The sequence below is a fragment of the Scatophagus argus genome, chromosome 4 (assembly GCF_020382885.2).
Source record: "Scatophagus argus isolate fScaArg1 chromosome 4, fScaArg1.pri, whole genome shotgun sequence".
Taxonomy (NCBI): Eukaryota; Metazoa; Chordata; class Actinopteri; family Scatophagidae; genus Scatophagus; species Scatophagus argus.
In genome coordinates this window covers 22,995,441-23,023,223 of record NC_058496.1, presented here as the reverse complement: position 1 = coordinate 23,023,223, position 27,783 = coordinate 22,995,441, and the positions used below count along the sequence as shown (strand labels likewise).

General features: G+C 40.2%; 2 protein-coding genes across 3 annotated transcripts; one reads left to right on the top strand and one right to left on the bottom strand.

Annotated features, from left to right (window-relative positions):
• Nucleotides 1-354: 354 nt before the first annotated feature.
• Nucleotides 355-26,866, bottom strand: sh2d3cb (SH2 domain containing 3Cb). Of its 2 annotated transcripts, XM_046385863.1 has the most exons (12): nucleotides 26,695-26,866; nucleotides 21,683-22,415; nucleotides 15,543-15,582; nucleotides 14,129-14,257; nucleotides 12,928-13,322; nucleotides 11,727-11,830; nucleotides 4,390-4,856; nucleotides 3,733-3,848; nucleotides 3,362-3,533; nucleotides 2,768-2,879; nucleotides 2,440-2,646; nucleotides 355-1,543 (listed from the first exon to the last, which is right to left on the bottom strand). In XM_046385863.1, exons 1-12 carry the CDS (start codon nucleotides 26,711-26,713, stop codon nucleotides 1,374-1,376), a joined length of 2,664 nt encoding a protein of 887 aa, XP_046241819.1. In that variant the 5' UTR covers nucleotides 26,714-26,866; the 3' UTR covers nucleotides 355-1,373. The 2 variants fall into 2 exon arrangements, with proteins under 2 accessions (XP_046241819.1, XP_046241821.1); XM_046385865.1 differs by lacking the exons at nucleotides 21,683-22,415; nucleotides 26,695-26,866 and adding an exon at nucleotides 20,757-21,668.
• On the top strand, nucleotides 6,705-9,985 carry LOC124057516 (UDP-glucuronosyltransferase 2A1-like). Its single transcript, XM_046385866.1, has 2 exons — nucleotides 6,705-6,862; nucleotides 8,097-9,985. The coding sequence occupies exon 2, from the start codon at nucleotides 8,111-8,113 to the stop codon at nucleotides 9,689-9,691; it is 1,581 nt and encodes a 526-aa protein (XP_046241822.1). The 5' UTR covers nucleotides 6,705-6,862; nucleotides 8,097-8,110; the 3' UTR covers nucleotides 9,692-9,985.
• Nucleotides 26,867-27,783: the final 917 nt, after the last annotated feature.

Below are 27,783 nucleotides of genomic sequence, written 5' to 3'. Positions count from 1 at the left end.
TTAGGTAAACATGTTTATTTAGATGTCACATGTCAGATAAATATTATACATTAATACTGGGCCCACGTAAGGTAATAGAAATGCTCTACACCGACCAGCTGCACTCATGTTGTTAGGGTCAGTTCACTTTCAGTTCACTCACTATATTCACATAGACATATACAGTATGTGTGATAACGTGAAGAACCCTACAGCTTTATTCTGAAGGAAACAAGAAGAATAAGAAACAAAGAGAAAAGGGAAGTTTAATTAAAGTGCAGAACTGAAAGTGAATTGACCCCAGCACTGATTGCAGCATCTGTAATCCCTTTAAATACCAACTTCACATTAGAAAATCCTAATGATAAACACACGGTGATAAACATACTACAAAATATGCAAATGTGGATAGAATGTTATTCTGTTACTGGGTTGTACAATATGACATAAAGGTCATACAGTTGTAGATTTAGGGAAGGTCCAGCCTTCAGGCAGACATAAACTCATTTCTATAAATGTACCAAGCAGACTGAGGCACAGCCTCATCTCAGGAACTATTTTCTTGAAAACAGATCCAGGGAAGCACAACAGAACCTGGCACAGTGTTGCATATTTACATTGACATCTTGCAAGTTCACATTTTGGTTCATTGTGTCTGAAAGAAAAAGAAACGATAACATATGAAATAACCGACGTTGGCAGGATAAAGTTAATTTCTGAGGACACACTGAACATTAAAGTGGTACAAGTCCTCAGTTAAGAATATATAGATAGTGGTAAATGAGACTGTGATGAGGACATGAGACTGTAATTTCTGCAGCTTCTTGGTTTGTATTTTTGTCCTCCACGGTGCAGTACTACCTCATGCTCCCACTTCTCCACCATCCACCAACAACTGACTTGTATAATTAAAGCTGCGCTGGGTGGTCTTGAGCTCGAGCTCAGGTGGGCTCAGCATCAAAGGTACCAAACATACTGTTATAAGAAATTTACCAGGAGAATGAATTAGATGATAACATTCATCCCACTAATGTGATTTTGAACAAGAATCTGAATCCCAACAAGCTCCAGAGACACAAGACTGAAGAGTTAGTTTCACCTCCAACTGTCGCAGTCTCTTACTTTTAAGGGCAGGTTTTGACCTACAAAGATGGGGCGCTGGTTTAAATGCCTAGAGTCTAAAGGCTCACAAAGTGGGCTCGTGCCGGGAGTCTTCCTGGTTCAAACATTCTGTTTTCCCCTTTCATGACTTGCTCAAAGGCGAGTGGAAGATCATCAGAATCCCAGCTGCCAGGAGGAACTGCTCAGCGCCCAGCAGACTTTCCCATGTAGGAATGAGAACATGACAGGGAGCCCGTCACAAGCAGACAAAGTTATTAAAGACAGGTCTGAGGTCAGTGCGGTCTGACAGGTGGCTCCAGCTTGTTGGACAGGGCGGTCAGCACCTGGTCAAATTTGGCGTATCGCAGATCCTGGCTCTCCTGGGCTCCCCGGCTCCCCCACAGCAGCCTCATCTGGAAGTCAGTCAGGAAGAGCTCCATTACCTCCGCCTGTTCCTGGAAGCCTGCAACATCAGCATCACATCACCAACAGCAGAGATTAGAACTGGTTTATAGTACTTTAGATATTACTCATTTGTTTCTTTTTTTTCACTTTCACCAAATTTTTTTTCTTTTCCTTTAAATACGAAATAACTAGGAAAATGGCACCTCTCTCCTATCCACTCAAGCACACTGACAGGATAGAAATTTCATTGAAAAACTAATGTTTAAAATTATAATCCTACTAACTAATCCTTTAGATTGCAAGTGACAGATTACATTATTTAGCTTTTGTATTTAAAGCAGTGGAAGGAGACCCTATCTCAAAACATGCTGATTGACCCCTTGACACTGCTGACATTGTTTATGTTTACTTAACTTACTGACTTACTTATTTATTCATTTATTGTCTTTTAAGCGCCCGGCTGAATAGTGAAGTAATTACACTACACTGTTTCCACAAACGTGGAAACAGCCGGACAAGCCGGAGTTATTTTCTCAGTTAAATTTTAACCAGACTATTGCAAACGTTCTGGTAATCTCACATGAACACCTCAGGCAGATTGGCACCTTTCAAATTATTCCAACCGCATGTGTTGTTGTTTATAGAAAAATAAGACCTTATGTGTTGTTTTCAGCCCAGTCACTCTCGGTGTGTGTTGCTGTCTCCCATACTCTCTTGTTCAGATCCTACCTGTAGTGTCTTTAAAGCTGATATCTGAAACAACTGAGTGTCACTGCAAAGTTCTTCTACAAATTTCTTCCTTTTTCTTATAATTGATTATTTTGCTTTCCTTTAATCCACTACACAACCTTCTTCACCATCTATCAAAGAATGTAAAGTGAGGTGCTAGGAAAGTTGTAGTACTGCAAACTATTTGCAATTAAAACGTCCTTCTTCCCCCGCGCCTGCTCTTACATTTGAGTTTGCTCTCGGCGTTGGAACGATAGATGCCCCCCAGCTGAGCGAAAGTCCTCGCCGCGCCCAGGTGGAACATGACCACATCCACCCCGACTTCCACCGTCTCCCACGGATCTGTCCCCTCACTCACTGCTGCGTTCTTCTCCAGCAGAGACAGGAGGGGTAGGACATGAGGGAAGGTGGTGTTGGACAGTGCACAGCTTTCTGAGGGGCAGACACAGAGACAGAGTCAGTGTTGTTTTGCGCTCAACAAATGGACCAGATCAGGGATCAGTGTATAACCACACTTTGGAATGTGTGGTGTGCAGTGCCGGAGGACCTCTACCTCTCCCATCGTTCAGACTCTTCATAAATGGCCTCAGAGTTTTCTCATAAAGAATAGCGCCTTCTGTGTGTCTCTGCCGCAAAGCTGTCCAGGTCTGCTCCAGACGGGACACCTGGGACACAGAAAAGCACCACCATTAATACATAGCCATTAAGTTTCAGTTTTTGTCCTTCAAAGAAAGTTGGTCTCCAATTACAAAGATAAGACATTTGTGATAACTGATTTATCAAGTCACGCTATGAACTTTTACATAGAGAAGACAGGACTGCCTTTCGCAGGTTCATACCACCACTCAAAGATAACGTGGCCATGATGGTGCAGTTTTATTCATGTACAAAGGGTAAAGGGTTAGACTGCCGGTTTGACTGCAAATTATTGCTGGCAGTGATGATAATAAATACAATCACTTTGATTACATGCGACGTGTTAAGTGCTCAACTATAGCCTAGTTCACTTTCAGCCAGAGACTTCTGTTGCATGTCATCCCTCTCTCTCTCCCAGTGTTTTCTGTCTGTCTCCACTCAATCAATAAAGGCAAAACACCCAAAAGCCATCTTTAAAAGGAACTATGCGCTCTGTGTGATGCGTGTTCACCTGCGGCAGGTCTAAGGCTCTCATGACAGCTGCGAAGCCAAACATGTTGCCCATGGTGCCCTTGAGTTCAGCGGCGATTTGGATGATTTTGTGTAGCAGACTGGCCCTCTCCTCAGTAGTCCCCGTGCAGCCCAGCACATCCACAGCCAACATGGTCGCCATGGTCTGGAACCTGCGGAAGGTGTTACTGACTTTAAACTCTAAACTTGAGCTCAAAATCACAATCAAATCATCATATCAGCCATATGTCATCAATGAGAAGAATGGCCTCCAAAGCATACACAGCTTTAGGAGGTTAACTTTAATCTCCTCTTTAAAAAATTCACAAAAAACCTACAGCCACATTAACAACTGCATGAATCCTTGCTTACCTCTCCAGCAGGTCTAGTCTCAATTGTTGGCCATGGGGCAACGTGAGCAGCTCCATCCCAGAGGTAACTCCCATCATCCTTTGCACCTCTGGAGTCACCTCCAGAATTCTGGCCACCTGGGGAAACACAGACACGCATGATTATTGGCCTACTCCGAGCTTTGTGGGTAATTTTATCACAATATTTGGCAGGAATAAGTGTAGATATGCACAGCCTCATGTCTGTGTGATGTGTTTGAGTTCTGATTTATTGTTTTTCTTTTTGTTTCTTTAGTCATGAGCAAGAAAATGAACCCTGAGACATCTGGACATAGGATGCATCCATGTTTTTCTCATGTCACATAACCTCGTCATGTGATTTACAACATTTTCCTGTACACAGATTATTACTTCTTCATTGTTAAGTTATTATGGCAAACAGGTGAGCAAACCCAGTATGCAATATCCTGCAGATACATAGCAAGCATGCACAGAGAGTGTGTCATAGTTTTCCCTCTGAAAACAGCTGATGCATATGGGTCAAAATGAATCAAGGCCGTGAAGTTCCAAGCTATTAAGTGAAAGGGGCTAAAAAGTTATGTTAGAAATTATGAATAGTTATTTTAGCTACAGTTTTTCTGAACATATCTAACTTAACTACGGCAGCTTTAAACAGTACCGTGCAGTCAGCCTTGGTGATATGCTTGGCCGCTGCCCTGGGGTCAATCTCGGCCAGCAGCTCCTTCACCTTCCGCAGGATGCCCACCTCCAAAGGTTTATTCTCCTTGGGCATCAGTGGCGACTGGTACCTGCTTGGTTTGAAAGAAGAGACTGTCTCCACTACTGGAGAGAAGTACACATTCCCATCCTCCACCCTCAGTGCATCGGTGCCCAGTGACCCTTCCTCCGCCCACAGCCTCTCCACGTAGCTCTGAGGGCCCGGATACAGCTCTGTGTAGCAGCTTCCACCTGCCTCAGAGGATGAGGAGTCCTGGTTCACATGAGGCTGGGGTGTGTCGTTAAGCTGTGTGTGGATGGAGGCGTCGGCAGATGGCAGGGGTCGGGAGGTATCCAAGCGCCTGGAGAGGGACGGGGATGGAGCCACGCTGCCCGCCCGGCTAACGCTCGGGCTTCTAGACTGTGGAGCTGCCGACAGAAGAGGGGAAGGGAAAGGAGAATATTTATTACCTCTTTTTCCGTTTTTTTCAAGTCAAATGATGAAGGTATGAGTCTGTTTTCTAGAGAGGCATATAAAAAACCCCAGTGGTTACTACTTGAAAAATAAATAAATGGATTAAAAAAAAGGCTCAGTAATTCCTTTAAACAGCTGGTCATTGTAGCTTTTATCAAACATTACCTAAACAGGGATAAATAGTGTTTGGGACCATTTTCAGCAGCAAATTGATCCACATTTGGTGCTCCAGTGAGCAGTAGTAGCAGCAACAGTGGAAATCAACAGTGCGTGAGTTCATGGTAACGAAGGAACTCATTGATGGGTTTTTAATTTTTGAACATCAATGGAGTTTTGTCACACAGCAATACGATGCCTCAGGCACAAAACTTGTAAATGACGATATCGTTGGTTTGGGTTTGGGAACATCACCAGATTTATCCTTTAAATGAGGCTGAAGTGTAGATCACATTCAGAATCAGGTTTAATTGTAGTTATGTCATGTCTCTTGGTTGGGTTGATCATCACAGTCGTAGGAAAATTAGATTGATTAGTACCAACTCATTATACTTAGTCAAGCTAGGTAAAACATCTGGGAGACACCAGGATTACCGTCCTGAAAGTCCTGATTCTGAATTGCTGTTTTTGGACTGCCTAACTGCCTAGCTTTATTGCATTGCCATTTGCTGGCCTCATGGGTCTGCTCCTGCAGCTGTGGCTGAGTTGAACCTGCTAACCCGCACGTCAGGCAAACTGATCACACGCAAGAGGGACAAACTGAAACATCCTCACATCAAAGTGCAACACCAGGTAATTTATCAAAAGCCAGACTGTGTTGTTTCTCGACCAAATCTTTCACCTCAGCTTCTGTGTGAAACGTATAATTTTAATGCATAATTCACTTGTCTCATGAAAGAACATATTGTTTGTTTAAAAGCAGTGAAACAAGGTCATATAAGTTCATGTACATCTGGCATAATCATGCTGTTTGGTCATGTACTGCAATGACCTTCAACTTACGACACACTGAGTGAGTTTACATGTGCAATAGCATCCTAGTTTTGAATCTTATCATGCTTTTTTTTTGTTACACTGAGGACAACATGTTTACACGGAAACCTAAAAAACCTGGCGATTCATATGCCTGCGTACACGATCATAACAGTATCAACAAGCACTACGAGGTGGCTCAGAGACCTCGTATAAGCTTTTCACATGTGGAAAAATGTAATGTAACCAATAAACTGTTGCAATTCTTTAACTGAATTCTTAGTCACATTTATATCTTATTTCTATACTGTTTTTGCCTCTTTTCATTAGTTTGCTTTGCTAAATGATTCTTAAAATCAACAACAGCTTTTTAAGTTTTTTTTTCCTCTAGTATTTGTCACAACACCCTGACTTTTTATTTCAATTGCACAGTTTGAAGTTTATTGTTGCTCTTCCTATGTTTTTATCATTATTTTTTTTAACAAATACGTAAAGATCTGCCACTTCTGACCAAAACAAAGGCTTGTTGGGGGAGCTGAAGCTGAGGTTCAATAATAAAAATAAACATGGAAAGCATCCGCACACTTCGATGTGTGCAATATTCATCTAGTGGAGCAAGTTTTCCATCAGGGACCTTCATCATGCATCCTTTAAAATTAAAAATACGTAAACCTCTTCTTGCCTTGTTAATTTGCCTTTGCTCCATATTTACCTGAAAGCACAGATCTTATCTCAGTACAACACATTAAGTTCAAACTCTGGGTTGGTCATGTGGGACTCTCAGCCCTCCATTGTGTAACCATCCAACTGCTGCAGACCACACACCCTCTGAACTTTAGTTCTGTTACCTCTGTGACTACTTCCTCAGTGCTGCTCTGACTATCAGACCTGGATAAAAGTCAGTCAGTCAGCCATCTGCTGTGAAGGAGGTTGGACGCACAAACAACGAGCTCGTGTTGACACGTGAAATCTGTTGAGTGGAACGCTTTCTGTAAGTGTTTACATCAAATAATGAAGACAAATGAAAGTGGTATAGAAGCTAAAATATGCTGGTGGTATTCTAATACAAAGCTGAACAAACCTTTTTCTGATGCATCAGAGCAATTGTTTTTGTGTTCAGAAATATTTCTGTGACGTACATGTGCATGAATATACTGTTCACTGAAACCCTGAGTACAGTGAATAATGAATATGAATGAATAATTGTTTTGAAAACATTTGTTTATCTGCTAACAAAATAGCCTCATGTTTCCTGTTTGCAGAAATGCAAGAACAGAAGGTTCAGACTTTTTATTTCCTTACACAGAGAGAATATGCACTTGCATTTATTCCAGGTAGTCTTTGCTATTTAATGATGGGCTCTCAATTCTCAGGCATCAACAACAAATTATTTATAACTAACATAAAAATTATTATTAGTAGTAGTAGTACTAGTAGTAGTGGCTTTAACTGTAGTTTAGAAAAGAGCTCGTTTTAGGTTATGTATTTTTTTTATAATTCAAAAGTGTATTATGCTATCATTATTCACACTAGTAGAAGCAGTCATAGTACATGCATATCATTTTACTGACTGATGTGGTTCCGTACATAAAGGTCCTTGTCCTCTGACTGTGTAAATACTTAGCAGATGCTATTACACCACCATTATAGTTAAACGCCTTCAAAGCTGTGAAACCCAGAACTGAGAACACCTACCAAATGAAAACAGCTTTTGTAAACCTCCTGGGATTTAGTGACTGGAAGTCCCACAATGTGTAATTATGTAATCCGAAAGCTGTTATTGAGCCGTATTATGTAATTGTGGAAGTCCTGGAGGAGCATTCCTCAGTTTGCTGAAAGAATTATGAAAATCATCTGCAGACAGAATTCCATCAGGTTTGTTTTGGCTCCACTTTACTGAAACACAGAATTTGCAACTGTAACAATTGTAAGTAAGTGGTATTCACTAATCTCAGAGCAGGGAAATGTTGTTGCTGTGTTGAGTACAGAAAGCAGTATCAATAACCATCAGCGCTGCCTATTTTGCATGATGTAATACATTACAGTCTTACAAGACCAACTGGCATTAATCAGAAGGCATTTGGCTAGAGGTTTTATGAATGCAGCTACGAAATAATAACTGAAAAGCAAATTCAATTCAGCCATTAAACAGGAAATTGACAGTTCTCTCCTTTGATAAAGAGAAAACTTGTAAAGCCTTAACAGAACCTTACATCTCTTGTCAGAATCCCTTTCAGAGATGCACCGACCAACCTTGGTGGCACTTGCGCTGCTGCTCTGCTCTTCGCCCATGGTAAATGGAGGGAAAGTCTTGGTGTACCCATTGGATGGAAGTCACTGGATCAACATGAAGGTCCTCATTGAGGAGCTTCACTCCAAAGGCCATGAAATCACAGTACTGAGGTCATCTGATAGCTGGTACATCAAGCCAGAGTCCCCACACTACAAGTCCATCACTTTAAATTCCTCTGCTGGTTTTGATGAGGAGCGCTTTGGGTCATTTGTAAAACGAATGCTGAGCATGCGGCGAGAAGGTGCCTCACTATGGAGTCGTATATCTCTGGAATATGAACTAATGGAACAGTTCTATCAGATGAATAAGCAGGTGCTTCAGATGCTGGGGGACATGTTTGAGAATACCAAACTGATGCAGAGCCTCCACGATGCAAAATATGATTTGGTTCTAACAGACCCTGCAATTGGTGCAGGGGTTCTTCTGAGTCATCGTTTGGGTCTTCCACTTGTCTTAAATGTGAGGTGGACTGTTCAAGGTGAGGGGCACCAGGCGATTGCACCTTCCCCCTTGTCCTATGTCCCAATTCCAGGGACAGATCTGACCGACAAGATGACCTTTTTCCAGCGGGTCGGAAACTTTCTTTACTATTTCTTCTCTTGTTTTCAGATCTGGTATGTTACAGACGCAACCTACAAACCATTTGTTCAACGTTACTTCGGAAATGATGTGCATTACATGGAGTTTTTTCAGGCAGCAGACATCTGGCTAATGAGGAATGATTTTACCTTTGAGTTCCCACGACCCACAATGCCAAATGTCATCTACATGTCAGGATTTCAGTGCAAACCCTCCAAACCCCTGTCTAAAGAATTAGAGGATTTTGTCCAGAGCTCTGGTGAACATGGCATCATTGTTATGACATTGGGAACCCTGGTGGCAACACTTCCTGAGGACATCACTGACGACATTGCTGCTGCTTTTGCTGAACTTCCTCAGAAGGTGATCTGGAGGCACAAAGGCAAAAGGCCATCCACCCTGGGCAACAACACCTTAATCTTGGACTGGCTGCCTCAAAACGATCTCCTGGGTCACCCCAAGACCAGAGTGTTTGTGGCACACGGAGGCACCAATGGAATGCAGGAGGCTATCTACAATGGCGTCCCCCTTGTCGGCCTGCCCCTCATGTTCGACCAGCAGGACAACTTTTTCAGGATGAAAACGAAAGGTGTGGCTAAAGTCTTGGACCTCGCAACTGTAAACAAAGACAACTTCCTGGAGGCCCTGAAGGAGGTACTCTATAAACCATCTTATAGGGAGAAGATGAAAAAACTGTCCAACCTGCACAGAGATCAGCCCATGAAGCCAATGGACCGCGCCATATTCTGGATCGAATTTGTCATGAGGCACAAAGGAGCGAAGCATCTACAGACGGAGTCTTACAAGATGCCCGCAATCCAGTACCATTCAATTGATGTGATGGCATTTCTGCTGGCAGTTATTTTGCTAGTATTCATTGTTTTTATTTCTGCAGTAAAGGTTTTGTGGCGGAGGGTGTTTTCTAGAAGCAAAGACAAAAAGGAATAATGACAGTGCTACAAAACAGTTGTGTCACTCTTCTGAATCTTAATTTCTTGTAAAGAAAACAATAACATTAATAAAGTGTTCAGATCTAAGTCCTGAGCACTGTAAGGAAACCAGTCTTACGCTGGTATCCTTACACCCTGAGTGTATCCTTACATGCCTGAGTGTGTGTAATGATTTCAGCCTTAGAGGTAATGTTTCTGTTCTGCTTGTTTGTTTGTGTTTTTGATAGTTAGAAGGATTTCTAAAAATTAAATTTTTGAATAACTTACAACGCAAATTGGTAGAAAGTTATACCTTGAGATTGGAAGAGAGAGATCAGTTTTTAATCCATATCCAGGAATGTTTCAAAGGATTTCCTGTCGGTTTTTCAAATGTTTTTCTCATTCTCATAAACTACTGCGTATATTTGAATTAATTGAAATAAGATTAATTTTAGAAAAACTGGCATAAATGATATGATGTTGTCATTCCACAAAGGTATGTTTGTAATTTGTATTTTTCTTAATACAGTTCTTTCTTATTTTTGGAAGGTAACTGAAACAAATACTTCATCAAATTAATAAAATTCATGGATAGTTTACCAATCCAGCAACTTATGTCGTCATCTTTGTCAGGGTGTGTGTAAAACATTTTAAAATTAATAGGTATTGTCCGTTAAATAAAGCATCAAGAAATGGAGACATAGTAAACTGTCCTGTGCCATAAAGCAGGTGGAGACCTTATAAAAGCTCAGCAGCTTATTGGGATCGTCTTACACTACTTAACTCTTTTAATTTTAGGTTATTGTAATCAGATAGTACATGTAGGACACGACCATTATGTCTGAAGTTTCTGTTCATTTCACACATTCACTTACTGTTTGACATCAACAGACTTTTTAACAGCTTTGAAATATTCTCATGCTAGGATATGATTTATTTATTTTGAATAATCCACAGCCAATAGTGTGGAGAAGCAAAAAACTAAAAGAGAGATGGGGACAATGGTTCCCAGCTGAATTCGAACCATAGCCTTATCCATTATGCTATCTGGTTTCATAAAGATCGCTCATGTAATAATTATGAATAACAATTATCAAAAACTAATGCAACTTCCTGACACCTGCAGTGACAGTTCAGTATGGCTAAAGGAACATTTTTATGGTTTTCTAATGATCCAAAAGTTTACCTCTTCCAGATCGAGTCAAGCACAATGGTGTAAAGAGGCTCCCTGTTGACCGTAAAGGTATCATCCATTTTATTTCAGCCTTCTTTACACTGATATTCTCTCAGCCCAGGTGATACCACAAGCACCACACAGAAACTGAAGTGTGATCTTCACACGGAGTATAGTGAGGAAGATTGGCTAGGAGCCATTAAAATGTCTAGATCCACCTCAAAATGTAATGAACAGAGTTGCAGTATAAAATACTGCCCCTTCTACATTAAACTCCTCACATGATCAGCCTCATGACCTCTGTGGAATAAGTGTTAAAGAGAGACTGGAACCTATTATCAAGACTTCTGTCAATTTAAACGATTGATTAAGCTGATTAAAAGATTTTGAGGTACAATTTCTAAAAACTTGGAATGTATGTTTTAACTCTAATTTCACTTCAATGTCACTTTACTCTGACATTTCTGTACTGGAGTGCCTTGTTACTTATCACCCAGCACATATTCTAATACACATACATCTGTAATGGACTAAAATAATCTGATAACATCTGCCCAGTTTTGAATTGGTCAGGCTTTATTTGACACAGATTTAAAATATTTTATTATAACTCCACTACTTGTGCACCAAACATGAACATGGAGCACCTACTTGGCCATAAAAGTAAAACTACCAAAAAGGCTCGCTTGAAGGAACTGATAAAGTCTAGGGCTTCAAGCTGACTCTTACTGTATCCTGTTAAGAAGAATGGAGAATAAACTCAGAATGATTTAACCAAATAATAAACATGCTACTCCTTGGTTATTCTGGATTTAACTGTTTGATGGAGCAGAGCATCAGAGCACAACACAGAGGACAAAGAGTTTAGTGTTAAACTTACAGCTGCTGTGTGGAATACAGAGTGAGGATTCTCCTGCAGTCTGCAGAGGCTGGTCACCCTGCTCCATGCTTACGTCTGCCTTCCTGTGGTGGACAGAGGAAGGACTGCACAGAGACACAGAGACAGAGAGGAGATGGTTATCACCATACAGTATCTCATTTTGAATCTGTGTCTCTTCATCACATTTACTTTCTCAGACTAATAAAATGATATAAAGACAGAGTTACGTCTGTGTATTACGGAGTTACGTCTGGTGCTGACATATGAAGTATTTGGAAAAAATACAACTTGCCTGCTTTTATCACAAAAATGAACTGAAAAATGTCTAAACTTTCTGCACCAACTGGAACACTCACATTGTATCTGCCCAGAGTAAATTCAGGTAGTGTGTGTGCAGTGTAATACAGTCACAAAAAGAAGAATAAAGTGCGGCACAGACATCAGTCAGGCAGCCAGTCTACAAAGCTATCATATTTTACAGATGATTTCATGAGGGTTTTTATAGTTAGGCGTCAGGCATTTCTCCATCCACCTCTTTTCATCATCACTTTAAACTTTGCAAAGAAATACTTGAGTGCAAACACCGGGACAAAAGTTTTATGAAAGATTTTAACACAGCACAGAGACTAGAAGACAAAGTAAAAGCTGACACAAACAGACGTGTCGTCAGAAAACCCAAACCCTAAAAAGCAGTGTGTCATGGGTGTGGATACGTACAGTCAACCTGCTTGCCCTTTTTTCTTTTTTTTACTCAACCTTGGTGTGTTATTGAACTACTGACAACAGTTTACTCGGTAACCTGGTGTAGTGTTGAATCTGTCATCAAATATTTTGGGGTTTTGGATGTTGGGCAAACAAAACAAACAATTTGAAGGTGTTATTTTGTACTCAGGACATTTTTCACTACTTTCTGACATTTTATGGATTAAACAGTTGATAGAATAATCAAAACAATCAGTCAAACATTGAAAAGCACAATGGTCTGGTGGTCTAGAAATACAGTTTAACTGCAACACCATCTCTAAAAACAAAACCCTTGTATCATTAAAATCATTGTATTATTATAACATCAGAAATGTAACCAGATGCTGTTACTTAGAGACTGAACATCACAGTTTCATCTCTTGTCAACAACGCAAAACAATCTGAAAAGAATGAAACAGCCCCTCTCTGTTCTTATACGTCCTCAGTGAAACCTCACCTTCTTGGACCGACCCTCTCCTGTCTGTTCACGTTGCTGTTCATCGGCCCTCTGTGGCAGGTCGGCGGGCTGACGGCGGTGCAGAAGGCCATCTCCAGGTAGCTGAGAGGCAGCGTCCTGTTCACGGGACGGTGAATCTGAGCTCCACTCCACTGGGTCAGAGCCGCCCTGCTGCCCACATAGAAGTGAACAAGAGCTGGCAGAGAGTCGAAGGCCTCGCTCTCCAGGCCGTACTGGACCCGAGTATACGTCTCACTCGACTGGACCACCGTCTTTCTGATGAGGAAGTGAAGTGTTTTCTGCTCCCAGCGGCTAGTGAGGACAAAGTCACCTTGACTGGACTGAGAGTCTCTGACGAGGAAGTCGCCGTGGTTCACCACCAGGCTCTCTGACACCTGAGGGAACATTTTCATCTTTCTTTGTTACTGAATTTACCATCTGAGGTTTTTATGTAAATGCCCACATTCAGAGAGCTGTGAGGTAGCCTTATTTTGCCAACTGTAAAATGGGTTTGTATTTTGTCTAACTGGTATAAAAACACTGCCACACTGCCACTGCAGGTGAAGCATATTTTATTTTGGTTGAGGATAAATCATTTTGGGTCAGGTTTTGGTTATGACCTTGACTTCCCTCTTTCCTAAACCCAGTCTGGTAGACTACTCACAGTCTACCTTTGACAAAAACATGACATTTATTTCCAGTTACATTAGTCAAAGCTGGCGTGGCATAACTCAAAGTGCTGATCTTACCACCTCATATCCACTGTTTGACTCACGCACAAGAGATGATGCATTTTTCCAAATAAATTGGAAGTTTGGTGTCAATGTCATAACTGATTACAATATTAAAACTAAACTGCTGTTTCAAGGGATTTTTTTCAACAAATTTTATGAATCTAGATTAACAAACAAGAGTTTGCCTCTAAGCTTTTGAACAGAGCTCCCTCTTGTGGTTGAACCTAGGCATCACTCAGTGTGCTGAGATTTTTAAGGAAAAATCCACTCTAAAATACAGTTCAGATGATATTATTTCAATGTGATACAATTTTTTGGCTTGGTTCCAATTTATTTTTGCTCCAGTTGTTAAAATATTTGCTTTAGGTTAATGTTAGAGTTATGGTTATGGTTAAGGTAAGCCTCCAGGAACCAAATGATGAATGAAAGTGTGACAAATATACTTTGTGTGTGTGTGTAAGACAGACCTCCCAGGGTATATGTCCATGATACCAGGCATGGCTCTTCAGGTTGGTGCCGCTCAACTTCAGCTCCTCCTCCAGCTGTTTCCTCTGTTTCTCTGATGGCGGCTCCAACCAGAATTTTTCTTTGGAGAACTTAAAAGGCATCACAGGTGCACAATTAGGCACAGAAATCAAACAAAACAACGCAAGCACATCAGTTTAGAGCATCATCCAGCATCTTCTGACTTCAGAATGAAGTCCCAACAGAGGGGTCTGCTGTCTTCTGCATTTCTGCTGCTATTTTCCACTTTTCCGTCATCTGTAAAGGCAAACTAGACTCCTCTCTTTCCTCAAACGTGTGATGAAATGTTTGTCCTCTAAGAGAAAATACATTGTGGGTAAACTGTCAAACTGCAGCCTCCTCAGCTCTATTTTTTGTGACTGTGTGTGTTACGAGAGGACAGACGGGGAAAGAGCAGGGAGGATGGATGGCTCTGGCATTCCCACACTGGCATCAACACTGGCAGCACCGGGGGCCTGAGACCCAGACCCATGCTGGAGTCTTGGCCTCGTCACCATAGCAACGTTATTGTGCAACAGGGGTCATCATTCAGTGGTGCTTTGTTTGACACGTCTTTGTACAAACACACACATAGCCACGAAAAATCCCAAAGATACTGTATATCAAGTTTACACCAACAGCAAGCTGCGAAAGCTTTTATTTTTGGACACAAACCCACACACAGAGTTCCTATTATTACACTGTTATACAGGTGACATGTTGTTTTTCTTCTCCCTGACACTTCCCACCCCTCAGTTTTTGACAGAATGGTTTGTCCCAGTGGACTGTGAATCAAGGGTTGGGCTCCGAGCCAGGACCACTTCAAATCAAAATAGGAGTGTGTGTATGTGTGTGTGTGTGTGTGTGTGTGTGTGCGTGTGTATTTTAGAGGGGGAAAAGACCTGGAAGTCTCTAATGAATAGCTTTAATTTCATTAGCATTATAATTCATTGCCAGCTTCTCCTATTCATACAAGTGTGTTTGTCAAGTATCCAATTATAAGTCAATGAACTGGAAATTCTCTCACTGCCTGTGTCTCTTTCCATCTTCTCCAGGCAGAGCTGCTGGCAGAATCGAGGCCGCTGCAGTTACCAACGGCAACAGCGGCAGCATCAAAGTATTTCACTGCAGAGGGCCGCTGTGACCCACTCTGACAGAATTAGAGCTTGTGTGTCTTTGTGTAGAGAAGCCCAAATAGAAACAAGTTTTAATTTAACCTTAACTGAAACTGGTGCCAAAGCTGGGAACACAAAGTATCTTATCTGAGAAGAGGAAGAGAGAAAAGCAGCATCACAGTAAAAGGAAGTCACACACAAACACAAACAAGATTTGTGTTTGTTGAAAGTAGATTTGAAGTCATGTGAAGAGGAAGCTTACCTTCACATATTCTCCACCACTGTCTCTGAAGTCCCGCAAACTGAAAAACAAAACATATCAAATGTTTACATCAAAAAACTCTAATAATTTAATAGACAAGTCTGTAACTTTTCACTTTTGTTTCACAGGATTTACTTTATTTAGCTGACGCTGACGGGAATTTCGTTTGATTTGCAGGTATTTGTATCTGGGGACCATTTCACTTAAATCCGGCACCAAACCATCAAGATGATGTTATTTATCTTTCATAGAATAAACGAAAATTTTGACCTGCTAGTGGTTTGAGAGGAAAAGTCAGACAAATTCCCTGGAAAACTATCCAACAGTGGTTAACATTTTGCAGTCTGGGCTTAAGTGGTGGACTGACAGATCGACCCCTTGTCCCAGGATAAATTTTGATTGGTCCTTCCCAAAGCACTAATCTGTGTCAAAGAGCTTAAATGTGTGCTGCTTCCTCTGCCTGGAACCTTCTCTAATAACTAGAAAAATCTAGTCTCTTTCTCTGAATTCACTTCACACGCTCTGTTCTTTCTTCTGGCTGCAGGTGTTTTTCAAGTTAAATAAAGGTTCAATAAATCTGAAAATATAAAATGCACATATTTTCCACGTTTATCATACAGAACTATTTACTATAATATACTACTATTTACAAACAGCTTCTTGTAATCAATAACAAATAGTTATTAATTGCAATGGAAAGTTCTAATTAAATCAAAATGAATATTCATTCATTATTGGTGCTGTCCTCTTCAGTTAAAAAAATTTGCTCTTTCTAGGAAACTTCATAGCAAATCATCAGGAAGAACAAAACAAAAAATGTTTGTCACAGGCAACGACCACATTTACACATCTTGAGTGATAGTTTGGTCAAAGTCAAGACTGAACTGCTTCGTCATGATGGCGCTAATGTGGTTTAGGAGATGGCGACATCTCAATGGTAACATAAGCAAAAAAGCTGTCATAATGAGATTTAGGTTCACTTGTTTGTACTTCCTAATTCTGGCTGGTGTGTGAGAATAACCAACAGCAATAACTTCACACCAACAGCACAGGGAACAGGCAAATACAGAAACCTCTCAAGTGTTTCAGCCAGCACAGACAGCAGAGTGTTCAGGTTGCACTCCAGAGTGAATACCAGGTCTTTCCCTGAAGGTTCTCAAGATAATTCTTACGGTTAACTTAGACAAACAAAAAAGAATATATTTCTGTTATCCAAAATTGTTTCTTTTTTAAGATTAGTCTCTATTTATGTCCTACAAACATCCTACAAATCAAATCTAAGAGACAAATATTTAACTTATATCCAAACAGGTTGGAAACCAACAACTTACAATAAGAAGCTGATTAGGAAGTTATTTTTCAGATTATCTTACATAGCTTAAAATGCATTAATGCTCTCATAATCTTTGGAAACTTTCCTTAACATTAGTAAAGTTTTTATGCTTCACTTTCCCACAGTCAAACGAGAACATAAAAATGTTCCACCGTCTGAACGTCCTGGGCTTCTCATCTGAGTCTGAGGAAAGTCCAGCCTATTAAAACATTAATTTATTTCGGACAGCGGTAGTCATATTGAAACAGAACAGAAACCAACTGGTACCAAATGATACTTCTTTCAGTACCTTGCCTTGAGCAATACATTCACATCCCTTTTTCATTTAACAATTCTCCACTTAAAGGCCTTGAATGAATGAATCTTGTCTAAACACAAGCAGCCCCACAAGAACTTTGAGCAAATAAATGAAATGTTAATTTAAATGAGAAATAACCTGATCACATAATAAGCAAAAAAAAAAAAGGAAAAATAATAATAATAATAATAATAAATTCAGATCTGATATTTTATGAAAATGTAAAAAATTTGACCTCCTGGTGTCGATACAGGAAAAGTTTGAGGATCAACCAAAGTCAATGGGATTCATTTTCTGGGCACCATGAAAATCTAGACTACATTTCATGGTAACCAGATTCATAATAGTTAAGTTATTTCAGTCTGGACCAAATTGGTGGTCTAATAGTTTCTGACAGGTACTTGATGCCCAGAGATACTTTTTGATATTCAATGCAACAGGTACATCTTGGTTGGTGGCAAAGTACTGAGGTTTAGTACCAAGTCCTAATAGCAGTTGTAGCAGCAGTAGCAATAGTAGTAGTACCAGTACAGCTTTCTTTCTCCCATCTGTCTGTCCTGTTGCTAAACTCTCTGACAACAGCAGTGTGTTAATCTGCCACCACCCAGCAACGGCTTGCAACACAACAAACTTTTTCAGAGAGGACGAGGAGTCTTTTTGTGTGTGTTTTTCAGGACTGAAGAAAGAAAACTGCTTTTCTCCCCGAAGTCCATCCCGTAATCACACAAGCTGGCTTCTCACCAAGTCTGAAGGCTCTGGGAGTCAGAAAACGAGGAGTGCAGGCCCTTTTAACTGACGTTAGAAAACTTGAAAAATGCTCCAACTGTCTTTGTGACAGCAGTGATGTGTTGTGTCAGTGAAACTGCATGTTAACAGTGACTTTTCTTCCGCAACATGCTGCATATTTCCATGAGTAATGTCAAGGGAGGTGACCTTTTGTTCCCAAACACAAACTCTGAGAGCAGACAGCAACCACACACACACACACACACACACACAGATGTGAACTCACAAGTAAAATGCTGCATAAAAAACTCCCTGACATTCAAAAGCTGCATTCACAAACCCTGTGTAGTCGATTTCACGTCCTGAATTGTTGCTGTATGTAGGGAGCTCATTGGGTCACATCAGTAGTTTTAAAATGATTTGATGATCAGGGTAAAACCTGCCCTTTGTAAGGTTGGGAGGACGTGCACGTATTCATTTCTGACATTTGGTTTTCCTGTGATCATTAAATAATGATTTCATTCGCAAAAAGTAAGCAGCTCACGAAACAATAAAAGCTCTGAAGAAGACAAGTCTGATTTTGTTTTCTCATGAGAAAATATCTGTAAACATCTCATCATCTTGCCTTCATTACAAGTACAGCACTGTTTCAGTATTAGTTCTCAGAAAATGTGCAATATCGCTGCACATAAAGTTTGGCTTAGTGTTGGCCTGTTCTTCCTACAGCATGTTACAGTATAGCCACCAGAGTGTTTAATTGGGTTGTTTACATATTTATCAAAGAGATAAACTATCAGCCTAACAATTCATGGGAAACTTATTTTATGAACTAATACTGAAATTACAGCCGGTAAACAGAGCCAGTATCATGGAGCCAGACTGCTTCGACTGAACAAGCTCAGTATCCTCACATTCCAATACAGCGTGTGCTGATATACATCTTCAAATGTGATTCGCCAATAAACACAGGAGAAGAAGAGGAGCAGCTTGTGCAGTAGATAAGTTCTCACACAGATTTATTCTTCTGAGTTTCATGAGGGATATCTGTGGCCGATCACCGAGACCATGAGAGCGAATCACAGCCACAGTGAACCTCTCCACTGAGTGCTGCTCCGAGAGCCCAGTGAGGGGAACCTCCCTCTGCCTGGGGCCTGTGCTCCCCAAACGGCAGCAAACTTTACAGCACTTCCTGCTCTTTCAGCCAGCAGCTCTTCCACCACTGCGTGAGACAAATGTGGGTCACCACCGACGTATGTTCCACAGAGCAGAGCCTGTTGAAGTTTGCTACAGAGAAGCACACTCTTTGAGCCTGTCTGTCTTATTAAATGAAGGTGGAGGTTGACCTCAATAACCACTACCGCTCTGACTGATTCATAAACTGCAAAACAGAACCGTCTCTCTTATTATGACAGCTCAAAGAGGTCAGAGAGTCACCAGCTGCTGATCAGAATCTGCCCGGTTCAACTCATGCCAGTCAACCAAAGAAAACCAAACAACTGATCTGTCACGTCTATGGTTCAGATTTAGTTAACTTCTGATTTTTTATTTGACATTTCAGAGTACATCAAATTGAACAATTATTTTTTATTATTGGTTAATGTGCTGATTATTTTCACAATCAATCGATTAATTGTTTCATCTAAAAACAGGTGGAAAAAAGTTTCCACAGCCTAAAGTGACCTCTTCAAATTTGTTTATGTATCCAACAGTCCAAAAGTCCTCATTCGAAAAGACAAAGAAAAGCAGCAAAGAAGCTGTAAACTTTCCATCAACTAATCTATTAACCGACCAATCGTGGCCGCTCTAAAGGCAAATGAATGGAAAGACTGGGAGAGAGTAAAAGCAGTGACAGGCACTAAAGGTCCCTCGCTAAAATCAGACCTGGGACACCACAAGTACGCGACACATGTGTGACCCTAGGCCATCGTGAGGATGCATTACTTCCACTGACTCTGCCTGAAATCTCATGCATTCAAATATGTTAACTAAGTTCAAATTGAAATACCAGTAATATTCAATGTTTCAATGTTACCTGTTTTCTTTATATAGGAAAAGCTATGGCTTCTAAGAAAAAACGATTAACCTAAAATAACTAAAATGAGAGCGTAACAACCTTTATATTTGCAAAGAAGAATACACTGAGAAAAACTTGAAAACATTTTCTCAATGTATCTTCTCCAACTTCACCTCCTTCTCTAGTTACTCCTTCGTAGGGCAGAACAGTCAAAGGTCAAAGTCAGGTGTAAATCGGGTCTGGCTGAAGCAGGTAAGACAGACAAGACAAAGTGAAACAGGCTGCTGCATACACGCCAAAAAGCCTTATCGCCCCTCTGACTGAGACCAGAGCTGGATCAAATTCCTCCTCTTATGTAACATACAGTCCGGTTCAGTTCCAGATTCAGTTGCCTCTCTTGCATATAACACATAGGCAGACTGACAGACAGACTCTAGGCCAGCTTGGCAACCCACTGATTTCAAAGTCGACTAGTTGTTGTAAATGTTTTACTGCTCAGCTTTTCATGTTTTATGGCATCAAAACCGAAAACATGTGCCTGTTTCCACTCTAAATGGATCAAATGGCCAAACTTCATGAGGGAAATATCGATTAGAGTTCAAATGTTAGGACAGTCCCTGTCGCTTTCCACCTTGTAGATGACTCTTGGAGAAGTTTAACAGATGACAGATTACAATAACATAGAGCACATTCCTCCTCTGACAATGATTGTCTCCGAGGTGTAGCGCTGCTCTCATAAACCTCATCACACACACACAAACACACACACACACACACACACACACAGAGTACCGACTTGATATTAACGAGTAATAACTGACTTAGTCATATTTGTTTCCTCACCTTCTCTCTGCCTCCTCGGAGCCGACTGACGGACAGTTAACATCCCCAACTTCACACATCTTCTCCCGCACAGTCCAGCAATCACTGTCGCTGAGATTCAACCAGCTGACCGACTGAACCACAGCGGGCAGGCAGAGAGCCACTGCGCATGTCCACTGGCTCAACATTTATGTTCTTATTGTCATCCTGAGATATTACATGACTAAATAAATACTATTACGACATTGTGCCTTGTAACTTTCTGACATTTTTTGTAAAATTACATAACTGTTAACAAACTTATCTGAAATGCAATGTAAATTTTATTAGAAGTCGTTGTCAAACGATTAAACAACATTGCTGAGCCAAACACGACTGGTAAAAGTAGTAGTACTTTGAGTGCATGTTATTGGCGGAAGAAGTCCTCAGACCTTTTGCTTTTAAAGTAAAAGAAGCAGTGGTACCACAGTGTATAAATAGTACGTTTTCAAGTAAGTCAAGCAAAATTTTACTCAAGAAAAGTACGAAACTATTTGCATCAAAGTGAGCATAATGTACCAAGTATTTTACCAAATGAAAGTACTCATGATGCAGAATCGCTCATTTAATGTTGAATTATCGTTACCGATGTAGCCATGTAAAGTGAATGTTACAGCAGGTAAAAGTGGAGCTAACCTTAATTACATACTTCTTTGTAGCTTGTGAATTTACTTGTGAATATTATCTCAACTTTTAATTATAATTTATTTGTTCATTACACTTTGAAATGTCCTTAAAATAAGGGAGGAAAATATGAGGAATATGAGGAAAATAAGACTTAAAACTAATCAAACGGTAGGAGGGAGATTTTTTTTTAATTATTAGTGATGCTTCAGGTTGAGAAGTTGGTAGAGTGAAAAAGCCAAACCACAGACTAATTTAGTAGTGTAATAATTTAACTTGCTCACCTGTTGATACTCTCCACTTCCTGCAAGCCGTTCACCCTCTTTGTAATTTCCTGTTTATACGTTTGGTCGTCTACGTGCCTGTGAACTGCTTTGACTATGGGGTCCATCTGCACGTACACATCCTGCAGTGAGGTCACTTTGGGGACATCAGTTGTCATGTTTGAAGGCTCTCTTATGGGTTTATCATTTTCTAATGCATCCTTGCTCCTTGACAATGCCTCTTGGCTCTTAATACAATCTGCTGAAGGATCACTGAAGCAGTTTTCAGGTGCTGAGGTCAAAGGTGAAGGCCAGGTGGTTACTGGGGTGGCAGGCAGCAGCTGGGCGGCTGCAGAACCAGGAAGAGGCCAGTCCAGACTGGTCAAACTGAGACTGGACAGAGCACTGAGCAGAGGAGAGTTCTGGACATGTTCCCCCACCTTCCACTGGCTCTGCTCGACACTGACCCCCTCATCATCCTTCTCCTCCTCCTCCTCTTTCTTCCTCTTCTCCTTCAGGCCCTTGCAGCTCTTTTTCTGCTTCTGGCTGCGGGGCACAGTGCCCACATGTGAGTACATTTCACTGGAGTGGGCATAACTAGGGCTGTGGAGGCAGGACTCCATGTCATCCACTGATGGCCCCCCCTCTGCTGATTTGGCGATGATCCCATCATGGTCTGGAGCTGCCTTTACTTTAGTCTTCTCTGACTGGCGGCGGGTGGACAGATTAGTGAGGCTCCCAAACCATTTCAAACCTGGAGAGTACAAAGTAGTTAATTAGAATGGCCAGAAATATTTCTTTGTCAATATCATTAGACAGAGACAGAAATTACAAGGGGGAACACATCTGTTTTTAGACAAATGTCACATATGAATTCAACAATTTTTTTCACCATTTCTAAACACCAGATATGATTTTAGCCAGTCAGTAAGTGAGTCAACTGCAGAGACTCTAAATTCTTTGCTTCAGAGTGAAGGGACTTTGCAGCTGTTGGACAAATTGCCCTGAATTTGCTTCAGACACTCACAATCGCCAAATAATCAATTCTAAACTAACACAATTGCATATAATATCCACACAAGTTTGCCTTTTGATGTTGTAAGATGAAGAAGTGACCATGAGATTTAAAAATCTTTCTGTTTCATTAACATGAAGAAAAACTCATTTCTAGAAAGGAGAAGTAAGTTGGTAAGTCGTGAGGTCAGTTTGAGGTTGAAGGCAAACACCAAAAACATGTTCATGCTCAGTCAATGCTTGTTCTTCTGTTTATCTGTGTGGCTGCTGCAATACCAGAATGTCCCCTCACCAAAATTCCAGTTAGTCTCAGCTGTACTCAGACTTAGACTTATTAGAGTGCTGCCATGCCATAAGCTAACAAGTTAAATGAGCCGAGCTTAACAAGGACAAATTGTAAACTCCTTTTACAATAATTTACAGCAGTTTTCTGGTTGGACATTACAATCTTTAGTCTTTTTGCTCTCAAACATACAGTAAGGCAGGCTCTCTCAAAGCTCTCTGACCTCTGATTCTGCCAGTCTCTACATTCTCAGGCCTTTTTCACCATTCGCCTGAGTTTGGCTGGTTTAATACAGTACAGAAAAGGTTCAAGTGGTTGATAAACGAATTATGATATATCTAAGAGTGCCTTAAAGACTTTGTGATACATCTGTATCCTGCTGACTGATGAGCCTTAACAATGAGTCAGTCTGATCTCAGATAGTGAATGATGAAGTCCAGGAAATGACTACCTGTTCTTTCAGTAAAATGGGGAAATACAAAATGTTGCTGTTGACCTTGTTATCCGAGCTGTTGCTAAGAAGGCCATACGATTATAAAAGTTTATATCACTCCAGTCTGGCATGGTTGATTGCATCCACCTGCTTATTCCTGCTGAAGGTTATGGTTTCAGTCAGGTACATTATTCCCTCTGTGAGACATGTTAAGAATGATGTGGGACTTTTAAGACACTGGCAGCTGCAAACATTTCATTTTAACTTTGTCCTGTAAAAAACAAAAATGTTTTCTTTGCCTCTGAGTCATCTGAGGAATGTTGTTGTTCTGTCATCTGCTGAAACTCTCATCGTTTCTATTCCAAACTGCAGCCCCTCGAGCTCTCAGCAGTGTTTGATTATGTTTCTGCCCCAGGGACCTATTAGACTCTAAAAACACTGATGGATATTTATTTCCTGAGCTAAATATAGACTAAAGATTTTGAGAAAGAGAGAGAAGGGAGGTGCAAAGGCAAGGAAGCTACTTTTTTTCATCGAAATTCAGTTATTCCCGATGACTATTTTTTTTCACTGTTCTAAAAGCAAATTTCAGGGCTATGAAGAAATTATTAATATTTCTATCACAAATCCAAGTCTTCCAAGAGGCAAGCGTTTGATTAGACCACAGGGCTACCTTGGCCTTCACCCAACATGCACGATTTCCTCTTTAATCTGTTAAATATAGCTTTAAACTGAAACTGAAACTAAAAAAATCCTTGTGCCATTTCCTATTCTGTCGTTTTATTGGTTGGTCTAGCCTACTCCGTTGCTATGGTTACTTTCTCCTTGGGATCTGGCAAACCAGTCTTTGCTGGCTGATGGAAACTTCACTACTGGCATGTGAGAAAGTCACTACAGGCTCCGGATTTAAAAAACTGTAGTATACTGTGAAATATAGAAGGACTGATGGTGACAGGCCCATACAGGAGACAGACTCAAGTTGAAGGATTTCATTCTATTTCTAAGTGACCCACTCCACTTGCCCAATAGCAAGCCGTTTTGACAGAGTTGACTTTCGGGGGAAGGGCAAGACAGCAACATGACAACATCATGCGAGTCCTTTCTTTTGGTCAGACAGCAGTCATTATTTCCGCAATACTGCTCATCAGGAAAACATAAAGATAGGATATTTAAAGGAATTGATGAGTATCATTCCCTGGATGTCAAATAGCCACAAACTGAAAATTTGTGAATAAGACTCAACAATCAACTACACTATATAGACAAAAGTATTGGGATGAGTCTGTTTTTCAGGGGGTGGGTTAGATTGGACCCCTTACTTCCAGTGAAGGGAAATCTTAATGCTTCAGCACACCAACACATTTTGGACAATGCTATGCTTCCAACTTCTATTCCAGCATGACTGTGTCCCAGTGCACAAAGCAAAGTCCATAAAGACATGGCTGGATGAGTTTGGTGTGGAAGAACCTGACTGGCCCACACAGAGACCTGACCTCAACCCCATCCAACACCTTTGGGATAAACTGGAATGGAGGTTGCAAGCCAACCTTTTCATCTAGCAAAAAGGTCTGACTCAGTGGCCCTGTGGCTGCTAAAAATGCCATCACTAGTGTAAGTTGGTTCTGAGTTACTGTATATATGTTATATACATACTTATACATATAAAAAACTTTCACATGATGCTGTTTTTGAGATGCACCAGTCTTTTAACTAACTCCACTGTAAACACACCAGTTTCAGTATGAGACAATCAGATCCACTGCACAGCCTGACATAGTTTATGTTGTAAGAAAGTAGTGAGAGAGACACGATTCTCACCCAGGAGACTGCAGTATGAATCGCACGTAAAACCGTCATCAAGCTTTTCCAACAATCTTTGTTGTAGGAAGTCTTTCCATGTCGTGCACAGCCACTGAAGGCTACCTTGTCCTTTTTTTGCTTCTTTCTTCACAACAAATTTGAACTGTTCTCCACCAAGAGATTCAGCACTTATGATTCAGAACTATTTTTTGTCACTTTTTAAGGGACATTCAAAAGTAAAGACATCAACATAACTCTACAATGAAAACTTTTCATTGGCTGTTTACTATTGATCACACGACTAAACTGACTTGTTGCACAGAGTTTTTGATATCCTGCTAAGCTCAAAGAAAAGTAGCCCAGTAATTTGTTTAAAGCTTCAGTCCTGAACTGAATGAAATACTTTCAGACGCACCATGGGTGAAATTCAGCTTTAAATAGTGAACAACTCTCAAGTTAAACAGCAGCAAAAGAGAAGCACTGTGATCTGTTGTCCTTTCAGACATTCGCTGTCTTTTCTTAGCTCAACTCTGTGCTAAACTCTGCACTCAGCCAAGCTGCTGTCCATTCAAACTGCACAAGGACACGTCTATGCTTCATTTACAATGGACCACAAAACTGTGTTTAAGTGGAACAGCGAACAAAGAGCAAAACACACACACACATACGCAAACACACGCACTCACAGTGAAACAAGCATCAATCATTCTCCTGTTTGGATGACACAAATGAACTTGCCTCAGCCTTCCTGACTCATCATATCTGTCTTTACTAGGATTCATTTTCCACTGGTGGAAAGTAAGGTTTTACTTTATTTTAAACATTTTATCTTGCTGCTTATTTTTTCCTTTCTTGCTGCTTTTATGTAAAGTTGTTTGTTGTTTTTTTTTTTAATCATGTCTTTGCACTTTTATCTGCCCCTTATTCCCTTACCACAAAGCGTTGCACCAGATTTTTGTTGTATGTATGACATGTTAGATTTGATAAGCCTTTAAAACAATACATTGCAGTTGACAAATTACAAGTAAAAGTCCTGCATTTGAATTCCCATCTAAGTAAAAGTTCAGATTTACTATTGGCTCTGAGTTTCAAAAGTATAAATAGTTGTTTTGCAGAAAACTGGCTCTTCTGGATAATATGTTCCAACAAATGGCATTATAAATACTGATGCATTGTTGTGTAAGCAGCATTTTACTGTTGTAGTTTAAACTACTTTATACAGTTGTAGTGTACACTTTATACACTTTATACAGGTCGTTTAGTTGAGGTCGCATAAAACAGAAATAGCCTACTCATACATGTACATTATTTATACACAAGTGCAGTACTCAAGTAACATAGTACATATGCTTAACTACTTTTGGTTAGTGGTTCCAAATTTAACTTGGAAAATAAAGTGTCTAAATAAATAAATAAACTCTCTCTCATGATAGTTTGGGCAAAGAAACCTCCTAAAAATCCTACATAGTACACAACAGCATCAGAAATTAAGATATAACTTACTCAGTTTCCGTTTGTTCATGTTTCAGACGTTGAAGTTGATGACTTCCTGATGCATTCACATGTATAAAACAGTCTTAAAAACTTTATCTGCCACTTAGTGCTACAGAGTACCCATGAGCCGCATGCTCGTTACTCAACACATTCTTCTTCCTGTCTTCTGAACACAGCGGAAGCGTTGGTGGTAACTTTCAAAGGAGTTTCATGTTATGTTGATGCAATCAGGTGAAAAGTTTTTTTTCTGACTTCACCCTGGAAATGTGTGTCACTCAGGAGTCACTGAGGAAGTTTTTCAAAAGCTATTTTTGTTTTCGACAGGATTTAGTTAAAAATGTAAAAGTTTGAAAAAGTCACATTCTATAATAATCGAACTTTCTTGCTTTTATTAAGATATTATGAATGCCAAAATGGATAGTGGAATGGAGCATCACGTTATCAGTGATGTGAACTGATGTAAGAGCAGGAAAATCACCGAAACTGTAAACAGAAGGTGTTGTCCTGACATCAACAACACGACACATTGATATCAATCGATGATGTTGTCAAAAACAACAGTATTGTGATGATCTAACTGTCTCACAGGGACAGTGTTTGCCTCTTGTAGAATTTGCAGTATTTTTCCATTGTGATTTTGCTAGTTTTACTCATATGAAATTTGAATATGTCAAACTGTGTTTCCTGATTCAAGCATTTGCTACACTAATTTGACGGACTTTAATGTAAAAAATATTTCAGTAATATATTTCATCATTAATTACTGCTTGGCACAAATTGTTTCAGCAAGGAGGGAACTTGGACACATTTGTGTAAAATATATCACTTTGCAAATACAGAATACAAGATACACACATTTTATTTCACAAAACAACATATTTAATAACATAATAACATATTTTTGTCCTTTGACTCTCTCCATGTCTCTCTCTTTACTATGATGATAATTTAAGTTTTTTATTTTACAAAGCAAAATCTGCTTTTCTGGAAATGGTAAATGGAAAAAGAATTATAATTCAGAAACTAATATGAAATCAATATTCACAAAAAAAAAAAAAAAGCAATAAAGAAGAGGGCAAACACGCTGGTGAAATATGC

Bases quoted from the DNA above. Each gene is read 5' to 3' on its own strand.
- LOC124057516 (XM_046385866.1), top strand. From the start codon at position 8,111: ATGCACCGACCAACCTTGGTGGCACTTGCGCTGCTGCTCTGCTCTTCG.
- sh2d3cb (XM_046385863.1), bottom strand. The intron at 13,323-14,128 runs GTCTGTCTTACA...ATGTTCCCTCAG, and splicing joins ATGGACATATACCCTGGGAG to GTGTCAGAGAGCCTGGTGGT. The intron at 2,647-2,767 runs GTAGAGGTCCTC...TCTGCCCCTCAG, and splicing joins GAGTCTGAACGATGGGAGAG to AAAGCTGTGCACTGTCCAAC.